A 19,685-nucleotide genomic window follows, 5' to 3' on the forward strand; every position below is an offset into this window, starting at 1 on the left:
ACTCTGCTCTCTCGCCTGTCTCTCCAATTTGGAGCAATTTACTGGGAGCCGGGGATGAATTACTCAGCACAGAGTTAACCAGCACCTGCTCGGAGTTAATTGGCATGTGTGCTAATTGCCGTGATAGTCACACTTGTTCGAGCAGAGCATAGGGAGGGGGAAGCGGGTGCTGGCGGCTGCCTCCATCCCAGAGCTTCTCTGCCTCCCCAAGTGATGCCAAATTCCCTGATCCTCGTTGAGATTCCTGGGAGTGGAAGAGGGTCAGGGTGGCTTTTTTCCAGTGCACCACCCGTCATTTGCTTTCCAGGGGATTTGTAGGGCCCTTTCCATGCCCTTGGACCCTCCTTGTCGGGGTACAGTAGCTGGGATGCTTGGCAGTTTCCTTGGAAAACGAGGCTCAGGAGAAAGAAAGAAAGAAAGAAGCTGCTGTCTGAGAAGGAGGAGATGATGATTTAATGAGTGGGGTTATTGTATATAAAATCATTTGATACCCCAAAAGTTAGAAGTTATTTAGGAGCTCAGCTCCTTGTAGCTTTGAGTGCTTGGCTGTGTAGGTATTCAGGTGCTTAAATTCCACCTGGGCACGGAGGAGGGTCATGGGTGATCTTGGCTGGGCAGTCAGGGTGCCAGAGCAATTTGGTGGTGAAGGAGAGGGAGCTCCAGGGCCAGAGGGGATGCTCCTGGGTTGGGGCTGAAGTGCAGCAGCAGTGCCAGGGACAGGAGAGATGGGGGTGGCTCTCCAGGTTTCTTGCTCTTCCAGCTGCTGTTCAGAAACTCGAGCCAGTGGTTGGACTTTCTGAAACAGCCACCTGGGCAGGAAACGTGAAAATACCTGGGTTTAAAAATACGGTGGGGAAAAAACCCAACCTCAAAACAAATAAACTCACCCCAAAACCCCAATTCCATGAAGAGAAAAGGGAGGGGTTTGAAATCCTCTTTGTCAGGTGCATTCGGAGGGCAGCAAACATGCCGTGCTCTTCTCCACCCCTCCTCTTCACCCCATCCAAGGGCTGCCCTCCCTGTCGGGTGTTTTCCTTCTCATGCAGGGTAGAGTGGTCAAGAGCATCATGTGGCAGTTCCTTTTCTGCCCATGATGAGCAAAAACCTCTTAAGTGAGCTTTTTCCTGTGGAAAACTTCATCCAGCATCATGAACAAACCCTGAGGCTGGGACAATGGTCCCCATCCAGCCGAGGTGCTGAGGATGCAGTCAGAATTCAGAGCAGCACGAGGGAACCTGGTTTGGTGGTTGAAAAAGGGGATTTGGTTTGAAACACTTGAGGTGTGTTTGTGGCCTGGGGCAGGAATGTGGTTTGATCCCACTGCTCCCATGCAAGAAATGCCAGTTCATGTGGAGCTGAGGGCAGGGATGAGCAGCACCAGGGTTTTCTCCTTATCCCTACAAACATCCCATCTCTTGGAGCACTGTGGAGCTTTTGGCTGCCATAGCATCCTGTGAACAAGTCTCGCAATGAAATTGTGTTAAAATATGTTTCCTTTTACTCAGTTTAAATTTACTGCCTGTTGTTCTCCAGTGTTTATTGTTGCTTCTGGAGAGTTCCTCTCTGGTTTGGACAGCAAATCCGCTGTCTTTCAGAGGGTTTCTCTGTCCAAGAGCTGCAGCACACGGAAAGAATTAGCATCTTGCCCTGGTCTGGTTGTGGAGCTGCTGCTACTTTGTGCTGCCACTGGTGGTTTTGAAGATGCTGAAGGTGAATATTTTTCAGCCAGTTTAGAGAAGTGGAAACTCCGAAGGGAAAAGTGGCAAAGCAAACCCAACCCAACAAAAAGTTCCTCCTCTTCCAGAGTTTCTTTGTGTGTGCAAAATCCTCACCTTGGTTCTGAGCCTTTGAGCTGTGGGTTCTCTCCTGTGTGGGCTCACAGTGAGGGAAGAACCGAGCAGACACTTCAGGTGGATGAAATAAAAATCCTCGTTTTCCTTTTGGCTCTTCCTGTATTACTGATCTTCAAGGGATACTCACATGGTGCAAGCTGGAGCAGTGATGCTCTGGGACCTGTCTTTTTTAGGCTTCCCATGGTGGGATGGGGAGCAGCAGCCAAAGGCTGGCACTGGCTCAGTGTCCCCCATGGTGACATGCAGCTCTCCTGGCCCCAGGTTTTCCTCATCACAGCTGGATGGTTGCTCCTATTTGCTGCTGGGAGGGAAACATGCACCTATTTTGGTAAATAATGATTCAAGAATTAAATGCCACCCCTGTATGGTCTGTCCTTGCAAAGAGTCTTACTGGTGGGATTTATTTATTTATATATTTATTTAACCCAGGTTTTGCTGCCTTTTGTCTCTCTGGTCTTCTTTCTGTGGTCCCCATACCTCATCCTCCCTAGAGGGCAAATTGTGGATGTCAGGATGGGGAAAAGATTCCCCATTCTCCTTGGGGCTCCTCAAACTTGCACTGAAACCATAGAGCATGATGCATGATGAATAACTTTACCCCCAAAAAAAGCAGAGAAAAAGATCAAGTGACTTACATGACTCAGTGAACCCCGAAAAAAAGCGTGGGAGTGAGACCATTAGGGCTTGTTTGTTGTTGGAGCATGGTCTGATGAGGAGGCAAAGGATGGGGCCAGGTTCTTCACCGGGGTCTGGGGTGGGAGAGGAGCAGGAGGAGCTTGGTCAGGTTGGCTGTAGCTGCTGCTTTGAATTTGGGATGATGGTTTGGGAGAAAAAGCCTTTGTTTGTTTTTACGCTTTTTGCAACAAGACCGAGGGCTGGGGACTGCCAAGTTGAGGCAGATAGGAAGCTATTTTGGGACTGGTTTTTCCCTCTGCCTGGGTCTTGGTACAGGGCACCTTGCCTTAAATGCAGTGTTATCACTGCTGTTATGCTAGTCGCTCAGAGAGAGAGCAGGGAGAAAGACATACCTGTGGAAAATGAACTGGCTGAAGTTTCCTCTTTGTCTCCTCACTGCAGTGCAGCACATGCTGGCACACAGGGTGGGATGGCTGGGGGGCAGTGCCAGCAGGTGCCCTGGTACATCTGGATGCAGCCTCTGGCCCTGGGAGGGATGCAGGTTACCACGGGGAGGCTGCAGAAGGAGTCCCTGATACCTGCAGCACTTGTCCCTTTGGGGAGAGATTTGGGCACAAGATACCCCCGAGTCAATCACATGCCCCAGACCCATGGAAACATCTGGTGTCTGGCTGTGGCTGAGCCCAGTGGAAGGCCAGGCTGTCTCAGCTGCCTTTGGAGCCCTCCTTCCCCTTAAGAATTAGGTTTCTCTGCCTGGTTATAAGGTTTCTTTCAAATAATCAAATAAAGACATTTTAAAATTCCAAATGGAAGATTAGTGCAGAAACTGGAGACGGATTTAAATTGCCCGAGCTAATCACCAGCCACTCGACTGCTTATGACTTTATTAAGAGAAAAAAAAAAAAGTCTGGAGTGTCAGGGAGGAATAGGGAGTGATTCACGGATGCATTGCTGCCGTCCCCTCCTCCTGGCCCAGCGTCAGTGCCTGGCCCACACGTGTCCTGTGGCATTCCTGGCCTCCATCCTTGGGCTTCTTTGAGAGCAGTTTGGATAAATCCCTCTGCAGCTCTCCTGGCCCCAGAGCTGGGTGGGACAAAGAACCAGAGACCACCCTGGCCTCGGGGGTGGGATGTGTGCTGGTGGCAGGAGGATGCCAGTGGGGTGCCAGGTTCTGGATGGGGTTTGGGAACGGAGCATCTCACTGCTGTCTCTCTCGTTGTGCAGGTTTCTGAGCAGCTGCTGACATCTCAGCCCCACTGGATCTGGCTGCGCACGACAGTACCATGAACTGAGCACAGAGCCACGCAAAACTGATTTTTTTTTTTTTTTTGTTTTGGCTTTTTTTGGGTTTGTTTTCCATCCGAGAAAAAAGCCCCCCACACTCTTTAATGCAAGCATTTTAAAGTGGGGTTGCTTCTCCCCTCCCCTGAGCCGAAGTCGTCCCGGGTGCGGTGAGGATTTCCGGAGAAGATGGGGAGAAAAAAGATCCAGATCCAGCGGATCACGGACGAGCGCAATCGGCAGGTCAGTGCTGTCCCTCAGCCTTCTCCTCCCTTTGGGGATTTTAAGTGTCATGTTTCAAAATGACCCATTTCCATCCCATTTTGGGTCACCGGTGCCGTGTTTTTTCCCAAAGACTTGGTGCTGAGGCCGGATCCAGGCGGATCCAGGAGCAAACGGCCCCACTGCTCTGCCCCCATCCAGGCATTGCTCCTTGCCTTGGAGCTCCTTGAGCCGTTTCCATCTAAGTGCTTTTCCAGAAGAAAGTATCTTCTCCACTTAGTTCCCCCTTTTTTTAATTTTTGTCTTGCAGAAAATATATTTCGGTTGACATTTTCCATGTGGTTTTTCCAATAAAAAACAGCTACAACCAGTATCCATTTTGCTAAACGCAAACAACTCAAATTATTCCTTTTTTTTTTTTTTCCCTCAATTGTAAACTTAAATGACTCCAGGGCTTTTTTCCTTGGGCTCTCTTGAAGCCAAGCCCAAGACACATACGCATGTGTATGTGTGTAGGAATGTGTTCATGTATCTCCGAGGAAAAACAGAAAACAACAGATTTTTCCCAAATTTCCATGTTCCTTAAACTGAAGTGGTGGAGCAGCAGCACTTTGCCAGCCCAGGTTTGCTCTGGGATGACTCTGTCCATGTATTTCCCAGAACCACAAGACTTTCAGGCAGGTCCCTTTGCTTTCTCTGCTCCTGGAGTTTGGCTCAGCAGATCCAAACCTCTGCCTTTAGTCCAGCCACTGCTGCACCCCAGCATGATCTGCCACACTTCTTTCCTGCCACTTTCACTCCAGAAAAACAGAAAAAACAGTAAAAAGGCATGTGGATATATTCCTAATCCTTAAAGAATGGCAAAGAACAGAACTGGATGAACCACTTTATTGCTCTGCAGCAAAACAATAGGAAATGGCAGGTTTTCCTCATTATAGCTTCACTTGGTGGTGGGGGCTGGGATGGGCATCTGATAGTTTTTGCTGATGTCCCAGTGGCTCCTGGGGCTGTTTAAATCCATCCTGAGGAGCAAACAGGGCCTTAGGGGTTATTGAAGGATCCAGAGTGTATTTTATGGGGCAGTGCTGCAGAGGGGACTGAGAGATCTGCGGTGACTGGAGCCCTGCTGAAGTTCAAACAAATGGAAAATAATTGGTAATGCTGGAGGGGGATGGCACAGCCTGGCCCTGCTGGATAGACCTTTGGAAAAGGAAAGAGGCACTTCTCTGCAGGGGCAGCAGCTGAGTGATGGGACTGTTTTTGAGGGATGAGCTGCTCTTTGGCACTGGCTGGAGATAAAGACCCTTGCTGAGGTCTCACAGCATTGTTTGGGGCAGCAGGAGTTGCTTTGCATGGCTGGGTGTTATGGCTTTAGCACATCTCTGATGTCAGGTGTCCCCAAAGCCCAGTTACCCGTGCTGGGGGGCACTGGTTTTCCCCTGGCTGGGCTGGTTCTTCCAAAACCCAGCACGGGAGCATCTCTCCCCACCCCAGTGCAGCACATCTTGCTTTGCTTCCCAGAAACCAGCCTGATCAAACTGGGTGTCAGCAAAGCAGCAGCTGTTTAATTGGTCACCAGCACAGCTTTGCAATCAATTTTCACTGCTCCCTTTCTTTGGGGAAAAAAGGACATACCAGGAAGATGGGACATTTCATGAAAAAGGCCTGCTCCAGGCAATGGGATCGGCTCTATCCACTGTGGTAGGAGCTGTAAAGAGGGTGAGAACCCTCTTGCTCTGCTCTTCTGGTCCATGCTGTACATGTGCAATGCCAGGATCCACTCCCCAGAGTCAGAAGTGTCCCATATTGCTTTATCTCATAGAATTTGGGTTGGAAGGGATCTTAAAGCCCATCTTCTCCCACCCCCCTGCCATGGGCAGAGACACCTTCCACTGTCCCAGGCTGCTCCAAACCCTGTCCAGCCTGGCCTTGGACAAGTCCAGGAATGGGGCAGCCACAGCTTCTCTGGGCACCCTGTGCCAGGGCCTCCCCACCCTCACAAGAAAAATTTCCTCCTAATATCCCATCTAAATCTTCCCTTTTTCAGTTTAAAATCATGCCCCTTATCCCATCACTATCTGCTCATGTAAAACATCCCTCTCTGATAAACTCCTTTAAGTGCTGGAAGGCTGCAGTGAGGTCTCCCTGGAGCCACCTCTGGCTCCTCACTCTCCTTCCCTCCCTCTCCTGCTGTTGCTGTGGATCAGTGATGAGGAGAGGAGCGTCCATGTGTGCGTGCCTGCTGTGGCTGCTGGCTAAGCTGCCTTAAACCCAGCGTCTGGGAGCATCCTCAGCCCACCCCTGTCCCCATGGCAGCCCCCTGCTCAGGCTGGGGGCAGAGGGCACAGTCAGCTCTCCCTGCCCAGCCCTGATGAATTCTGGATGGGGCCCATTGCAGTGAATGCAGGGCTGGCTGCCCCAGCTGCACTGGTCCTTGGCATGACTGGGTGGCTGCAACAGCACCTGCACCTGCTGGCAGAGGAATGGGAAGGGTGCAGGGATGCCCTGCAGAATGAGGGACTCACCAGTGGTGCTGCAAGGAGGTGGAGGCAGAGCTGCTTTTGACACCTGCATTTCCACTCGTGCTGCCAAGGTCACCCGAGCAGTGGCTTGGGGCTGCTGAGGCATCACGACCCTCAGGGAGAGCTGAAGCTGAGCAGGAGCTCTCCAGAGCCTCTGCTGCGAGGTGAAGCATCTCACACTGAGCCTGCAGCACCATCTGACCCTGGTCGTGTCCCACGAGCCCCCATGGAGGATGTGGAGCTGCTGGAGTGGGTCCAGAGGAGCCCATGGAGATACTCTGGGGGCTGGAGCACCTCTACTCTGGAGCCAGGCTGGGAGACCTGGGGGTGTTCAGTCTGGAGAAGAGAAGGCTCCGTGGAGATCTAAAGGGGCTCCAGGAAAGCTGGAGAGGGGCTTTGGACAAGGACATGGTGTGACAGGACAAAGGGGAATGGTTTTAAACTGAAAAGAGGGAGATGGACGCTCCTCTCCTCATCACTGATCCACAGCAACAGCAGGAGAGGGAGGGAAGGAGAGTGAGGAGCCAGAGGTGGCTCCAGGGAGACCTCACTGCAGCCTTCCAGCACTTAAAGGAGTTTATCAGAGAGGGATGTTTTACATGAGCAAATAGTGATGGGATAAGGGGCATGATTTCAAACTGAAAAAGGGAAGATTTAGATGGGATATTAGGAGGAAATTTTTCTTGTGAGGGTGGGGAGGCCCTGGCACAGGTTGCCCAGAGAAGCTGTGGCTGCCCCATTCCTGGACTTGTCCAAGGCCAGGCTGGACAGGGCTTGGAGCAGCCTGGGACACTTGAAGATGCCCCTGCCATGGCAGGGTATGGGACAAGATGAGCTTTAAGTTCCTTTCCAACTCAAACCAGTGTGTGATGCTGTGAATTACAGCAGCAGCCAAAACCAGGGCAGGAGAGCAAGTAAGAGTCACTAATGTCATTAGAGGAATTACTGGAGAGGATTTGCCACAACAGATCAGGCCATCAGTCCTTCAGGGCCAGGCCGCTGACTCTGGCAACTGCCAATATGGTTTGCATCAGGGGAAAGGCAAAAAATCCCCTGCTAGTGTGGGGCAGTAATTCCTTCCTGACCCCTTTGGTGATCGGCTTATGCCCTGAAGCATGAGATTTGATTACCCTCTTAGACTTACAAGGTTAATTCTTCTAGATGAGGCTCGTGCATGGCATCAGGGGAAGGTTTGAGGTTTCTGTCCCGGGTCATGAGTGGATGCACAAAGCAATCTTAGGTGATGCTCTTGTGTGATATGATGGCTAAATGGCCAATCTTTGCTTTTCTCTGCAAGATGCAGAGGTGCCAATAGAGAGGGATGCTCTTGTGCCCTGTCTGCAGAGGGAATGTCCCCTCATCTCCAGAGGGATAATTTGGTGTTTTGTGTTCTGCTCAGCTCTGCCCAGGTTTCTGGTTGATTTGGGGAAGATGATCCTACACTCTTCACTACTCAAGGGCAAAACCCTTGTCATGCTTGTCACTGGTCTTCAGGGCCAAGAGCTGCCCCATTATTTGGCCCCCACGTCTTGGCCTCTCCCCATTGCCTCCAGTCTTGGTGGCTGAGCCTGTCGTGGTGCCTGGCAAGGTTTGTTTTGGCGAGGTGTCCCTGGCACTGGCAGCTGCAGGAACAGCCACCCTTGGCTGTTCCCTCTGTTCTGTTCTGGTGGAGACTCTCCTTGTTTTCCTCCTCGAGCTGCTCGGGGAGTGTTCCCAGCAGGGACAGTGAGACTGGCAAGGCTGGGGAAGGGGGCAGAGAGACACGTCCTGCTTTTGATGGCTGTCCTGCCACGGCTGCAGGAGCAGAACCATAGCTGGGTCCCACCTGAAGTCCCAGTGCAGCCACAGCTGTGCTGTGACACTGCTGGCTCCTGGGCTTCGCCTGGCAGCAGAGGTTTTGGGTGACTGAGAAGTCTGGAATGCTACTGGGGACGGAGAGTTATTGGTGAGACAGAAGCTGGCCCTCAAGTGATTTAATTTGCACCAGAGTGTGCCGGGGCTGGGGCAGTGCTGGCAACGTGAGTGGCCCGGCTGCAGCCCAGCCGTGGCCAAAGCAGGCGCACGTGGCGGCCACAGCAGCACAGGGCACCAGCCCTACACTTTGCAGGGGATGAGGCGATTAGAGCTGAATCTCGTTACTGCTTAATCATCTCTGGGAGATGGTGGGGAGGGGCAGCAGCTCCCCTTGCCAAGTGTGCCCAGAGCTGCCCCTGCTCTGCCCTCCCACCACACGCAGGGAATGTGGTTTTGTCTGGAGGGGTGCGGGACCCTGGGGGTTCATATGGGTGCTCCTGGCAGCTCCATGTTGAGCTTTTTGGACCGTGGTTGTGACACCACTGACAGGCTGAGCAAAGGCAGCAGCCTCATTCACTTTCCTCCCTCAGCTCTGCGAATTAAAGCTGCTCAGTTGCAAAACTGATGCTGTGGTGGAGGCCCAGAGTGGAGTCAAGCCCTCCCATATGGAGAAGGGAGCAGGTCTTGGCACTCAAGGGCATCTCAGCTCATCTCCAGCCTTTCCCCTGGAGGCTGCTTTGGACCCAGAGCAATGCTGAGCATCAAGTGGTGACCTCCTGCCTCTTATTTTCTTTTTCTGCTTTTTATTTGCCGAGAGGGCATTGGCCAAGCATTGCGCCTTCCCCGTCAGTGAGCTGCGTGTTTGGGGGGGTGGGGGACCCTCAGCAGCTGTCTGTACTGCAGCCAGGACAGGGAGCCCCAAACCAGCTCCCTCCACACCAGCTGGGTCCTGTTAGGAGTGTGGTGGTGAGAGCTGAGCGTGGGCTGGGAATCGCAGCCCAACGTCTGCCCAGCAGCTGGAGCTGGTGTTGGAGCCAGCACCCAGCCCCAGTCCTGGCCCCAGCCCCCAGCCAGCTCTCCAGGATCAGTCCTGCAGAAGCTGCCTTGTCAGCTGACAGCTCTGGTTACAGCTCAAGGAAGGGTGGGCTGGGGAGATAGGGACCCCAGTTGGGCAGGCAGTGAGGAAAAACACCCCGGTGAGGTTACACAAAGGGACAGGGAGATGAAAGCAGCAGCAGGGCGGGCCCCTGGCACAGGGGAGCTTGTGGTGCCCTTGGGGAAGCATAGCCTACCAAGATAAGTGGGGGCTGGTGAGCAGGAGAGTGGGTCAGAGGAGGGGTGGGGTGGGCACCAGTGGGCAGTTTTGGGGTGCTGAGCCCCAGCTCTGTGGCCCCTGGGGTTGGGCACTCACAGTGCAGCTGCAGCGAGTGAGGACGAGATCTCCATCGCTTGAATATTCCACTTAAAAACCCGCAGCCCCCGGACAGATGGCAGCTCTGCTGGGGATTTTGCTGAAATTTATTTTCTCTTGATTTGGCAATATGTGATTTCCAACGCTGATAATCATCTTTGTGCTTGTGAAGTGTCTGCCTTTGGAGGATCCCAAAATAGGCAGCAATATGAACCGTTTGGAAGAGGGAGGCGAGAGAGGAGAGCTTGGGGTTGGGTCCAATTGGGGAAACTGAGACAGAATATTCCCCCTGCATTCCCCTTCCTTTTGCACTTCCTCCAGTGGTCATTCTATTTTTCTCTGGGAGGTGTTGGGTCTGTGGCAGCATGGACACAGCTTCTCACCACGGCTGTCCTTGCTTTCAGGTGACCTTCACCAAGCGCAAGTTTGGCTTGATGAAGAAAGCCTACGAGCTGAGTGTCCTGTGTGACTGTGAGATTGCCCTCATCATCTTCAACCACTCCAACAAGCTGTTCCAGTATGCCAGCACCGACATGGACAAGGTGCTGCTCAAGTACACCGAGTACAACGAGCCCCATGAGAGCCGGACCAACGCAGACATCATTGAGGTGAGGCCTGTCTGCTCCCCAGCTTTGCCACCGTGGTAGAGCCAGGGCTGAGGCTGCTACCACACTGCATGCAGGAGGGGATGGAGCAAGCAGATCTCCCATACTCAATGCCAGATGGATTTTGCATGGTTTTGGTTCAGCCTACAAAAATACTCCATTCTGGGTGGTAGAGTTGAAGCTGTCTCCAGTTGTGAGTTGACCTGCTGCCTTGAAACTTGAGGTGTGGGTTTGCTTTGTGAGACTCTGCTGTGGTCCAGGCAAACCACGAGATGGATTTGGAGGCAGCTCCTGGGGCTGCTGCACTGGAGTGCCTGGTGCAACTCGTGACATTGTTCTGAAGTGCCTGGTACAGCTGGTGACATTGCCCCAGCCTGATATTCAGACAGGCACAGTGGGGTTGCGGGAGGGCACGAGTGGCCAAATCGAAGAGGAATTCAGGTGGGATGGGCCCTGTGCCTCTGGTCCAGTGCCTGCTCAAAGCACAGCCAAGTTCATGGGTTGGTGGGTTTGCTCAAGGCTTGTCTGGCTGCATTTTGTGGGTCTCCAGTGATGGCCCAACCATGTCCAGTCTGACCCATCCCCAGCACTGCCACCAGTGGCACCATGCCCAAACTGTGCTCACTTCAAGGCTGCTCTCCTCCAGCCTGCTGACATGGCAGGAGGTGCTCAGCTGCCATGTGCTGCTGGTGCCCCCACTCCGGCCCTCTCCACAGCTCTGTCCTTGTCCCTGGTGCTGGCTGAACATCACTGGGCCAGAGCACGGGGCACACTTGGCTCACAGGAGAGTGCCAGCAGTGCCTTGGTCACTGGTCACGTCTCTCCCTCAGCAGTAGCTGTGCAGATGGAGCTGCGTGGTCCTCAGCGTGGGGGCAGCTGCCATTAAACCTGGACAGACAGGCAAATGAAGGGCTTGGCTTTGTAATTAGTGGCATTATGGGCATCAATTAATGCCCTCAGAGCCACTGGTGGCAGAGTGGAGCAGCATGGCCTGCACTGCTGGAGGAATTGGACTTCTGCTTCTGCCTTTGAATCCCTTTGTTGCCGCTTGGCCAACGTGCCAGGCTTTGATTTCATGAAGGAGAAGGGAAAAAACCCCAGCCTGCCTCCACCACCCAAAATCTTGCTTTCTTTTTCTTTTTAATGCATTGTAAAATTTGTCTTTTTGAGATGTTTGGACTTGAGGTTTTCACCCCGCGGCTGAGCCATGACCAAGCATCTCGCAGCATCTGCCTTCCCTTGCTGGAGTTCGGAAACTCTTCTGCCACAGCACAGTTTTGCAGGGGCCTTCAGAACGGTTCAGTAGTGTCCTTTGTGGCCTGTTTGAGGCAGGTAATGCCCCTTCACTGTGCAAATGCCAGCAGTTCCCTGCCGTGCTCGGCGGCGCAGCCTCTCCGGGATGCTCAAACTGCGGCGCTCGCGGCGTTGAACAGATTTGTCTTGGCCTAAAAATACCGTAAACATTTTGGGCAGCGTTCTCTGTTCCCTTATGGTCCAAGATGCAAACACTCCCAAGCCGACAAGTTACACACAGTCCTTGGCACCCAAAGAAACACTGTGTTTGCACCACATGAAAAGCTGGATCTGCTTCCAAAGCCAAGGAGAGGAACATCGGGAGCGGAAGGATATTGGTGGATGGCAAGAAAAAGAGCCCAAACACGCCGGGCTCGGCATGTCTTGCTGGCAGAGCTGTCATGGAGCAAAACCTGCTGGGGTGCAGTCAGGTTTGGAGGCTGCTCAAGCATCCCTCCTCATCCTTGTCTTGTCTGGGCACAGGGTTGGGGCTGCTCTAAGATTTTTGCTGTTTTCTGAATCCATGCTCCCAGGAGACCATTCCTGTTCTTGGTGCTGATTTCCATTTCCCCTCGCCCAGGTCAGGTTCCACCAGCCCAGCTATGTCCCCACTGCACACAAATCCAATTTATCTCATGTTTCTTGGTGGCTCCCAGTGGAACTTGACTCACAAAAAGTATCTTCTCATTCTGGAAGCTTCCCCACATTGAGCATTTAGAGACCGTGAAAACCCAGGCTGGGAATTTGCCACCAAATATGATTTAAAGTGGATTTCAAGGGGCTGCTGCATCAACCCATCTTCCCTGTGACCTGCAGCCCTTTCCTGCTGAGGAATTCAGCCCTGAGCAGCTCTGGCAGGAAGTGGCTTCCTCATCAGGAAGGATGAGGAGCAGCCAGGACCTGGAGGAATTGAGGCAGAAGCCTCTTGATTTTGTTTTTCTAGTGGAAGGGGAGCGAGCAGTGACTCCAGAGGGCTAAGCCAAGCACTGCCAGGCTGGGGGCTCCTGAGGCCAAAAGCACTGATACCACAGCTCAAGGCAGGATGAGTTGCTCTGTCCAAATTACATTTTAAAACAATGTAATGTGACATCTCTTGGTTTTTGGTTCTGGGGAGGTGCATCTGAGGGTGGGACTGGGGGCACCCCATCTCATGCTGCACAGGAATTTCCTTGAGGGGCTTTTCCCCATGATATTTAGTGAGAGACAGAGCTGCTCCATGCTGAGCATAGAAGTTCAAGAAGGGTTCCACACCCCGGCTTCTTTTGGGGACCCTTCCCTGCAGGGACACCCCCGTGTTTCAGCTGTGCCAGGGCTCAGCAGCGGCTGTCAGGAGTGAGATTCAGCCACGCAACCCCTGTGGCTTCTCTGCCGGGCAAAGTCCTGGTTATTGCAGGCTTTTAAGTCGGAGAAAATCTCTCTAATGCAGAGAGGGGGGTTTCCTTAATCAGGCGGGGGACAGCTGAGCCCCCAGACAGGCACGCTGGGTGCCACGTGCACGCCCGGCCTGGGATCACGCCGGCTTTGGTCCTCGCTGTCGCTTCTCGTTTCCCCACAGCCTGCCTGATGTGCCAGTTCCTGATAAGGGGCTTGGGCAGAGCAGAGCTCGCTGGGCACCAGGATGCTCCACAGCCAATTAAAGCCACACTGCTCTTTCCTTGGCTGAATGTCCTGGAGGGGCTGATTTTCTCCTAATTCTCCTTCCTGGGGTTGTCATTCCCCAGGATGTGTTAAATCAGACATTTTGCAGGATGCTGGGGAGGTGGTGAAATGCAGAGGCAGCTGCCAGTTTTCATCCTCATTCTCATCCTTATCCTCATCCAGACTTCCTCAAAGCCCAGAGTGGTTGAGTCTCCCTGCTCTAAGGGAAGTCAACCCGCATCCTGGTTGAGCATCGTTTCCTCTCACATGTTCTGCATTTCCTGCTGCTCTCTTACCCTCTTCAGGTTGGAAATCTGCTCCCGTGTGAGCTGGGATCATGGAACTGAGACTATTGCCTGGAAAAGCAGGATGTGCAGTGGGTCCTGATAGAATGAGGGTACCTGAGTGTGGCAGGGAGAGGGGCAGGTAATGACCGAGGTGGGTTTTTGCTAAGGGAAGTTCTCACCCTGGTTTCTCTGAAAATTTTCTGCTGGAAAGGGATTGCTTCTAAATCTCTTCCATATGAAAAATTGCTGTGTTCCGCTGGCTGCAGCCCAGTGACAGAAAGGTTTCCTGAAAACCTCTTTGCATCTTCTGTTTTTTCCCTGGCAAAAAGAAGGAGGAGGAATGAGAAGGAAAGTTCTTTTCTAAAAGACCTTGTGGAGGTCCCAAGAACAGGAATCTTTGGGTTTGATTCCTGCTCCAGCAGAATTGTTTTCCTTTTACATCATCTTGACAAAAAGCTAAAAATGTGGGACACACATTTTTTTGTTTTGGTAAAAAAACCCGAAAGAACCAGCAGCCAACGCCCGTATGGCTGGAAATGGCATTTTGTTGTCCCAAACCTCTCGTTGAGCAGCAGATTGCTGCAAGCCACTCTGCCTTGGCTCGTGTCCTGCTGTGACTCCAGCCTGGTCACTCCCTGCCGCCGGTGCTTCCGTCCCTCTGTGCAGATCAGCCCCGTGCTCAGCCCTGCCAGCACTGGAGCTTGTCCCCATCGCCTTCCCTGCAGCCCCTCACAGTGCTACAGGTCACAGTCCCAGCCCCAGGGTCACAATTCCAGGTCAGGGGCACAGTCCCAGCTCACGCTGCTGCCGGTACGTTCAGGAAGGATTTTTTTCCCTGTGCACATCCTGGGGCTGCTGGCAGGTTTCCTGCAGGAGCAGGGATGGTGGCACCACAGCTGCCCCTTACAGCTCAGCTGCTGAGGAGCCACCCCTGCTGGAACTGTGGGTCTCATAGACAATGAAGTTATGACTGATTTTACAAAGTTGGTGGCTGGGGAGAGCAGAGAGGCCGAGGCAAAGCTGGGACACCAAATGTGTTAGGCCCACAGAGAAAGACCTTGGGAAAGATGAAGGGGTGATGCTGTGAGCTGTTTCAGGGTTTGGGTGAGCAGAGCCACATCCCCCCCTTCCACTGCTTTCCTTGACAGACTTGTTGAGGGAGCAACCCCCAGGGATGATTTTATGTGGACCTAGAAATGGCAAAATGCTGCAGCTGATGGTGGCAGACCCTTGCTCATCTCTGTGCTGGGCAGAGCTGAAGGCGCTGGGAGCTGCCTAAAAACCTCCCTGCTGGCAGCGTTGCTGCAGGTTTTAGAAAGAAGATTTTTTTTGCATGGCTGAAGCCTTTTGAAAAATCCCATTGTGAGGTTCCCTCTCGTCCATCCCCCCAACTTCTGGACCTGCCAACAGCTGTTGCTGGAAGAGAGGAGTTTTCTGGAATGTGAGGGGTTACCTTCCCGATTTCCAGGCAGGGTTGGGAGGGCAGAGATGAGAGGTCCAGCTCCTGTCCCTGCAAAGGGAATCGTGTCAAGGTGGGCACAGCCCCGTTAGACACCAGAGAGTGTCTGCAGTGCCTGAAGGAAAGCCGGCTTCATTGCTTCACTGCTCATGGAACAACTTTTTCCATTTTGCCTCTGAAAGAGAAAAAGGAAAAATCTTTTTGTTTTTTTAGAGGAAAGCTCAATTTTCCGTCTTTTGGCTGCGTCGGCAAGACAAAAGGTTTTGGAAAAAAAAAATCCACAAAAAGCAGTTTAAAAAAAAAAAAAAAGGCAAAGCTGTTCCTTCCCCACCAGCAGCACCTCTTCCTCTTTTGGGCCATTCTGAGAACAAACAAGGACACGTACAAAAATAGAAAAATAATAGGGAAAAGTCCTCGGGAAACTGCAGAAAAAGCTCTGGGAATCTCCTGTTCATGGCAGTGACTGATTCCCACTGCCTTTCTCTATAGAGAGTGAACACAGGAATTACGGATGCCAGGAATTATTATTAGGTATAGTGTTAATATTAGATATAAGAATTATTCATAATCATTATAATTATTAGATAATTAGTTAATAATTATTAGGTATCAGGAATTACTGGTGACACCAAACAGGGCATCAAATGCCACCGTGGTCAGGAGTGAGTTTCTTGTGGAGCTGTGTGTGAACGAGGACATTTCGCCTCTGCAACCGAATCCAGTAATGAGGGTGAAAATGCCACCTGGGAAGGCCCAGGAAGGAGTAGTTTTAATGGAAAATATTGTGAAAAGCTTCAGCTGGATGGAGAACAGGCTGGGGTGGGTGTGGTGCCCATTGCTTGGCCGTGGCTACCTGGCACAAGCATCCCTGAGCCCGACCTGTGGTGCAGAGCAGTGCCGAGCAAATCCTGCCCACAAATCCCAACCCTTGTGGAGCCATCCTGGGTTTGATGTGCTCCAGCAGCATTTCCCCCAGAAGCCCTGTGTTTCCTGGAGCTCACAGGTAGTTGAAGAGCCACTCCCAAACATGCTTTGGCCTCAGAACGGAGATGTTTGTTGCTGTTTAGGAAGACAGAGAATTGTCAAGACTCTTTTTTTTTTTTTTCCCCTGCTGAATTTGGCATGAAAAGGGATCAAGACTTCCAGGAAATTCTGTAGCTTTGACTTCTAAAAAAAAAAAAAAGGAGTTGGCGAGTGCTGGTTCCGTCATAACGCCTAATTGCTTTTGGTGTGTTGAAAATAGAGGGATTCAAAGTGGATCTCAATTGGCTGCAGAAATATGAGTGGGGGACTTTGGGGTGTCACCGTGCCCTGCAGTCACCAGGCTCCTCCTGATGAGGAGTGCTTGTGTCACCTCATTCCCTCGATGTAGCAGTGCCCAGGTCCTTTCCTGTTTGTGAGCCCAGTCTTGGTGTGGGGTTTGCTGCCCAGTGTTGTCACCATCACCCCCTGTGATGGGTGACAGGGCTTGCAGCTGTCACCATGCCACATGCCCTGTCATGTGATGCTCTTCCTGTGGCACCTTTGCATTTGGCAAATGCCACTTGTCTGCTTTTGTCAGGAAATTCTGACAAATTTGACAATTTGCCTGTATTCTGGGGTTTATTTTCTTACTTGGCTGTTTGTAAGCAGGTTTTCCATGTTTTTTGCAGGACAACAAAGAGCATTAAGGTTTTTTTCCCCTTCATGGTGTTGTGGCGCCTGAAAGTGACGAAGATGCCCGAGTTCATGCAGGGCCAAATTCAGTCCTGGTATAAACAGAACCTTTGAAAACAAGGAAGTTTCGCTCCGTCGCTCTCCGTGCTGTAATTCCTAAATTAGAGACACCCTGGCATCAAAACCCAGGGGCTGTATCCTGATTTTTTAATCCCATTGAGGTCAGCGACACCTTGGGGTGATGGTGTTGATTTGTACAGGGACAAGTCCTGGTCCATCCAGGCCAGGGGATGCTCTGGGGGGAACCCGCCCGTGTTCCCCATCTCCACTCCCCGATCTCAGACTGTTCCGGTTGTGTTTTCAGACGTTAAGAAAGAAAGGTTTTAACGGCTGTGACAGCCCAGAGCCCGACGGCGACGACTCCATAGACCAGAGCCCCTTGATGGAGGATAAATACCGCAAAGGCAGCGAGGATCTGGATATCCTGTTCAAGAGATATGGTGTAAGTACCTGCCTGTGGCTGGAAAACCTTCATTATATGTTCTTTTCTGTTTTGTTTCTCTTCTGTTCGACCTCCCCTCGACCTCGTCCCCGCTCCCTCCCCGACACCCCCGTGTCCCCCCACACGTAACAGGCGCTGAACAAGAAGCACAGGGAGTGCGAGAGCCCGGAAGGGGATGAAGTGTTTGCGCTGACCCCGCAGACGGAAGAGAAATATAAAAAGATTGATGAGGAATTTGATAAAATGATGCAGAGTTACCGGCTCGCAGTGAGTAGCTGGTGGCCTGCAGCCCCCCTGGTCCCCTCCCCAGTGCCTCCAGGTGATGGGGGGGTGGATTTTGCATGGCTTTGCTTCGGAGCCGTGCCATGCCTTGGGAGCCGATGCCAACAGCCCCTGAAGCCCTGAATGCACCTGGCTCTTGAGTGCCCTTCCTGTTTCCCATCCTTGGGAAGATCCTTCCTACTAGCTCTGGCAGTCCTGACTCTCGTTGGCTCTGGCCAGGCAGTGCAGGATGGTATTGCTTGTCTCCTCTCCTCTACAAGCAGTGGATTAGGGCCTCCTTTTTTACCCTCTTTTCCTCAAAAAATCAGATTTTTGTCTGGGTTAAGATCCCAGTGTTCATGTGAGCTGGTGGCGGGTGCTGACCCCCTCACATCCTTGAAAAGCTCAGCCTGGTTTGGGCTATTCCACGTTAATTCCCCCCAAATCCACCGAGCCCTCAGGGCAGCTGGTGGCCGTGGCAGAAATCCAGGGAGGTTTTAGCCTGTGATCCCAGAGCTGTCACTGGCACCGGGGTGGCATCAGGACAGTGCTGAAAGGGATTTGTGTCAGGAGACGAGAGGAGGAGGGGGACACGTTTCAAATTAGTTGTTAGTTCAAGGGAGCAGAGACTATTGATGCAGGCAACGGCTCTTGGGGGATTAGCCCTGAGTCGCTGCAGCCGTAATTAATGCTGCGGGAGCAGGGGGGAGGCTCCTTTTCCAGGGGGGAATGCAGCCCAGCAAAAATGACACACACACAGCCCCACCCGAAATAATCTGCCCTTCTGTGCTGTGCAAGCCCCCACAGGTTAAAGTTCTGGCTTTTCTCGAGAACTGGGCCTTGTGAAATCCCCAGGTTTTGTTTTGCTGACTCAGCGTTGTGTTGCTCCACGAGCCTCGAAAGGATCCCAAAATCTGCATTTCCATTCCCTAGATCTCAGGGTGGAGGGGGTGGGGAAGCTGCCCGGAGACCTGAGAGGGCTGAGGAGGTGGAGGAAAGTGGGATGCAGGTGATGATAATCTCTGGCAGCTCTGCTGTGACAAGCTCAGCCCCACGAGAGGGGTTCAGGGCAGGATTAGCTCTGTCAGTACAGGGATCTACCTCAGCCTCCCCGGTTTCACCAGGGGGTTGCAGGTTCCCACCCTACCAGAGTGTGTGGGGTGGGAGTAGAGCCCCAGCAGGCCATGCATCCCCCCAGCACCTGGCACAAGCCCTGCCACTGGTGGAAAAGAGGCTCAAAAACCACCTGAGCTTTGTCCTTAGTGCAGAGCACCCTCATGAGCAGGGGCTGCTCAGCCATCAGAATGTGTCTGCTGCGAAGGGAGGGCCCCCATCATGCAGACATGCTGATCCAAAGGGACAATCCCAGAAGTGCTTTCAGCAGGTGGCATTCAAGTGCTGGGTGGCTTCTCACCAGGGCACAGCATCTGGCTCCCCCACTAAACCTCCCTGGCAGCGAGGGGCCGAGCAGTGCAGGTGGAGTGTGTGTGGTTGAAGAAGATGCTTTTCCATTTTAACTGCTGGGTTGGTTTTGTGTGTGACCAGAACTAACCCAGCGGGGTGGCCGGGGCAGATTAACGACAGCCGCTAACGAGAGGCCTGGGCGGGGCTTGTGCCTCTGGTGTTTGCCCTCACTTCTAACGAGAGCAGAAATCCTGGATTTTGGCTGATGTGCGCATCTTCTCCCCCAGACTTTGGACCAGTGTGCAAAACCATGTCCCTCCTTGTGCCCTGGGTAGCCTGGGTGTGCTGGGGCAGCGTCAGCCTGACGCTTGTCTGCAGGTGCAGTGGGGTGGAGCTGGATTAAGGCAAACCTCGGCTCTGGGGCCGGTGTATCCAGCTCGTGGCTGTACCCCCATGTTGCTCATGCTGTGGTGTGGAGGAGCTTTAGCTCTTCCTCTCCCTCCCTGGGAACGTTGTGCACACATGGACGCGTTGGCAGTGATTTATTACACAACGCTGCTCCGGTGTTCGTGCAACGCCCAAGAAACCTTCCTCCTCCTCCTCCTCCTCCGATTCTGCTGCCGTGCAGGATGAGCTCCCGGGCTGAGCAGAGGTAGGGCTCCGTGTTCCAGCTCTCCCTGGTGGTGTAGGAATTGCTGAGCCTGTCCCTGTGAGCGGCAGCCCCAGGAGCGGTGCCACAGCGCAGGCTCAGAGCCGCTGTCCTCGTGGCTTGGCTGCAGCCACAGGATATCTCTGAAGGACAGGATGCCCTTGGGAGGCAGGTGGGGAGAGTTCCTGGCAGCGAGGCGTGGGTGAGCACTG

At 52.8% G+C, this 19,685-nt stretch overlaps 1 protein-coding gene across 7 annotated transcripts in view; it reads left to right on the plus strand.

Moving 5' to 3' along the window:
* MEF2D (myocyte enhancer factor 2D) overlaps positions 1–19,685 on the plus strand; it is a 73,967-nt gene that overhangs the window by 38,102 nt on the left and 16,180 nt on the right. For all 7 annotated transcript variants that reach the window (XM_088181136.1, XM_088181139.1, XM_088181134.1 and 4 more), the window contains 3 exons: positions 3,714–4,013; positions 10,124–10,327; positions 17,022–17,159. In XM_088181136.1, coding sequence (XP_088037262.1) covers positions 3,960–4,013; positions 10,124–10,327; positions 17,022–17,159 — 396 coding nt within the window. In that variant the 5' untranslated portion in view covers positions 3,714–3,959. The remainder of the gene's footprint in view (positions 1–3,713; positions 4,014–10,123; positions 10,328–17,021; positions 17,160–19,685) is intronic.

Source organism: Sturnus vulgaris, chromosome 31 (assembly GCF_052056855.1).
Source record: "Sturnus vulgaris isolate bStuVul1 chromosome 31, bStuVul1.hap1, whole genome shotgun sequence".
NCBI lineage: Eukaryota > Metazoa > Chordata > Aves > Passeriformes > Sturnidae > Sturnus > Sturnus vulgaris.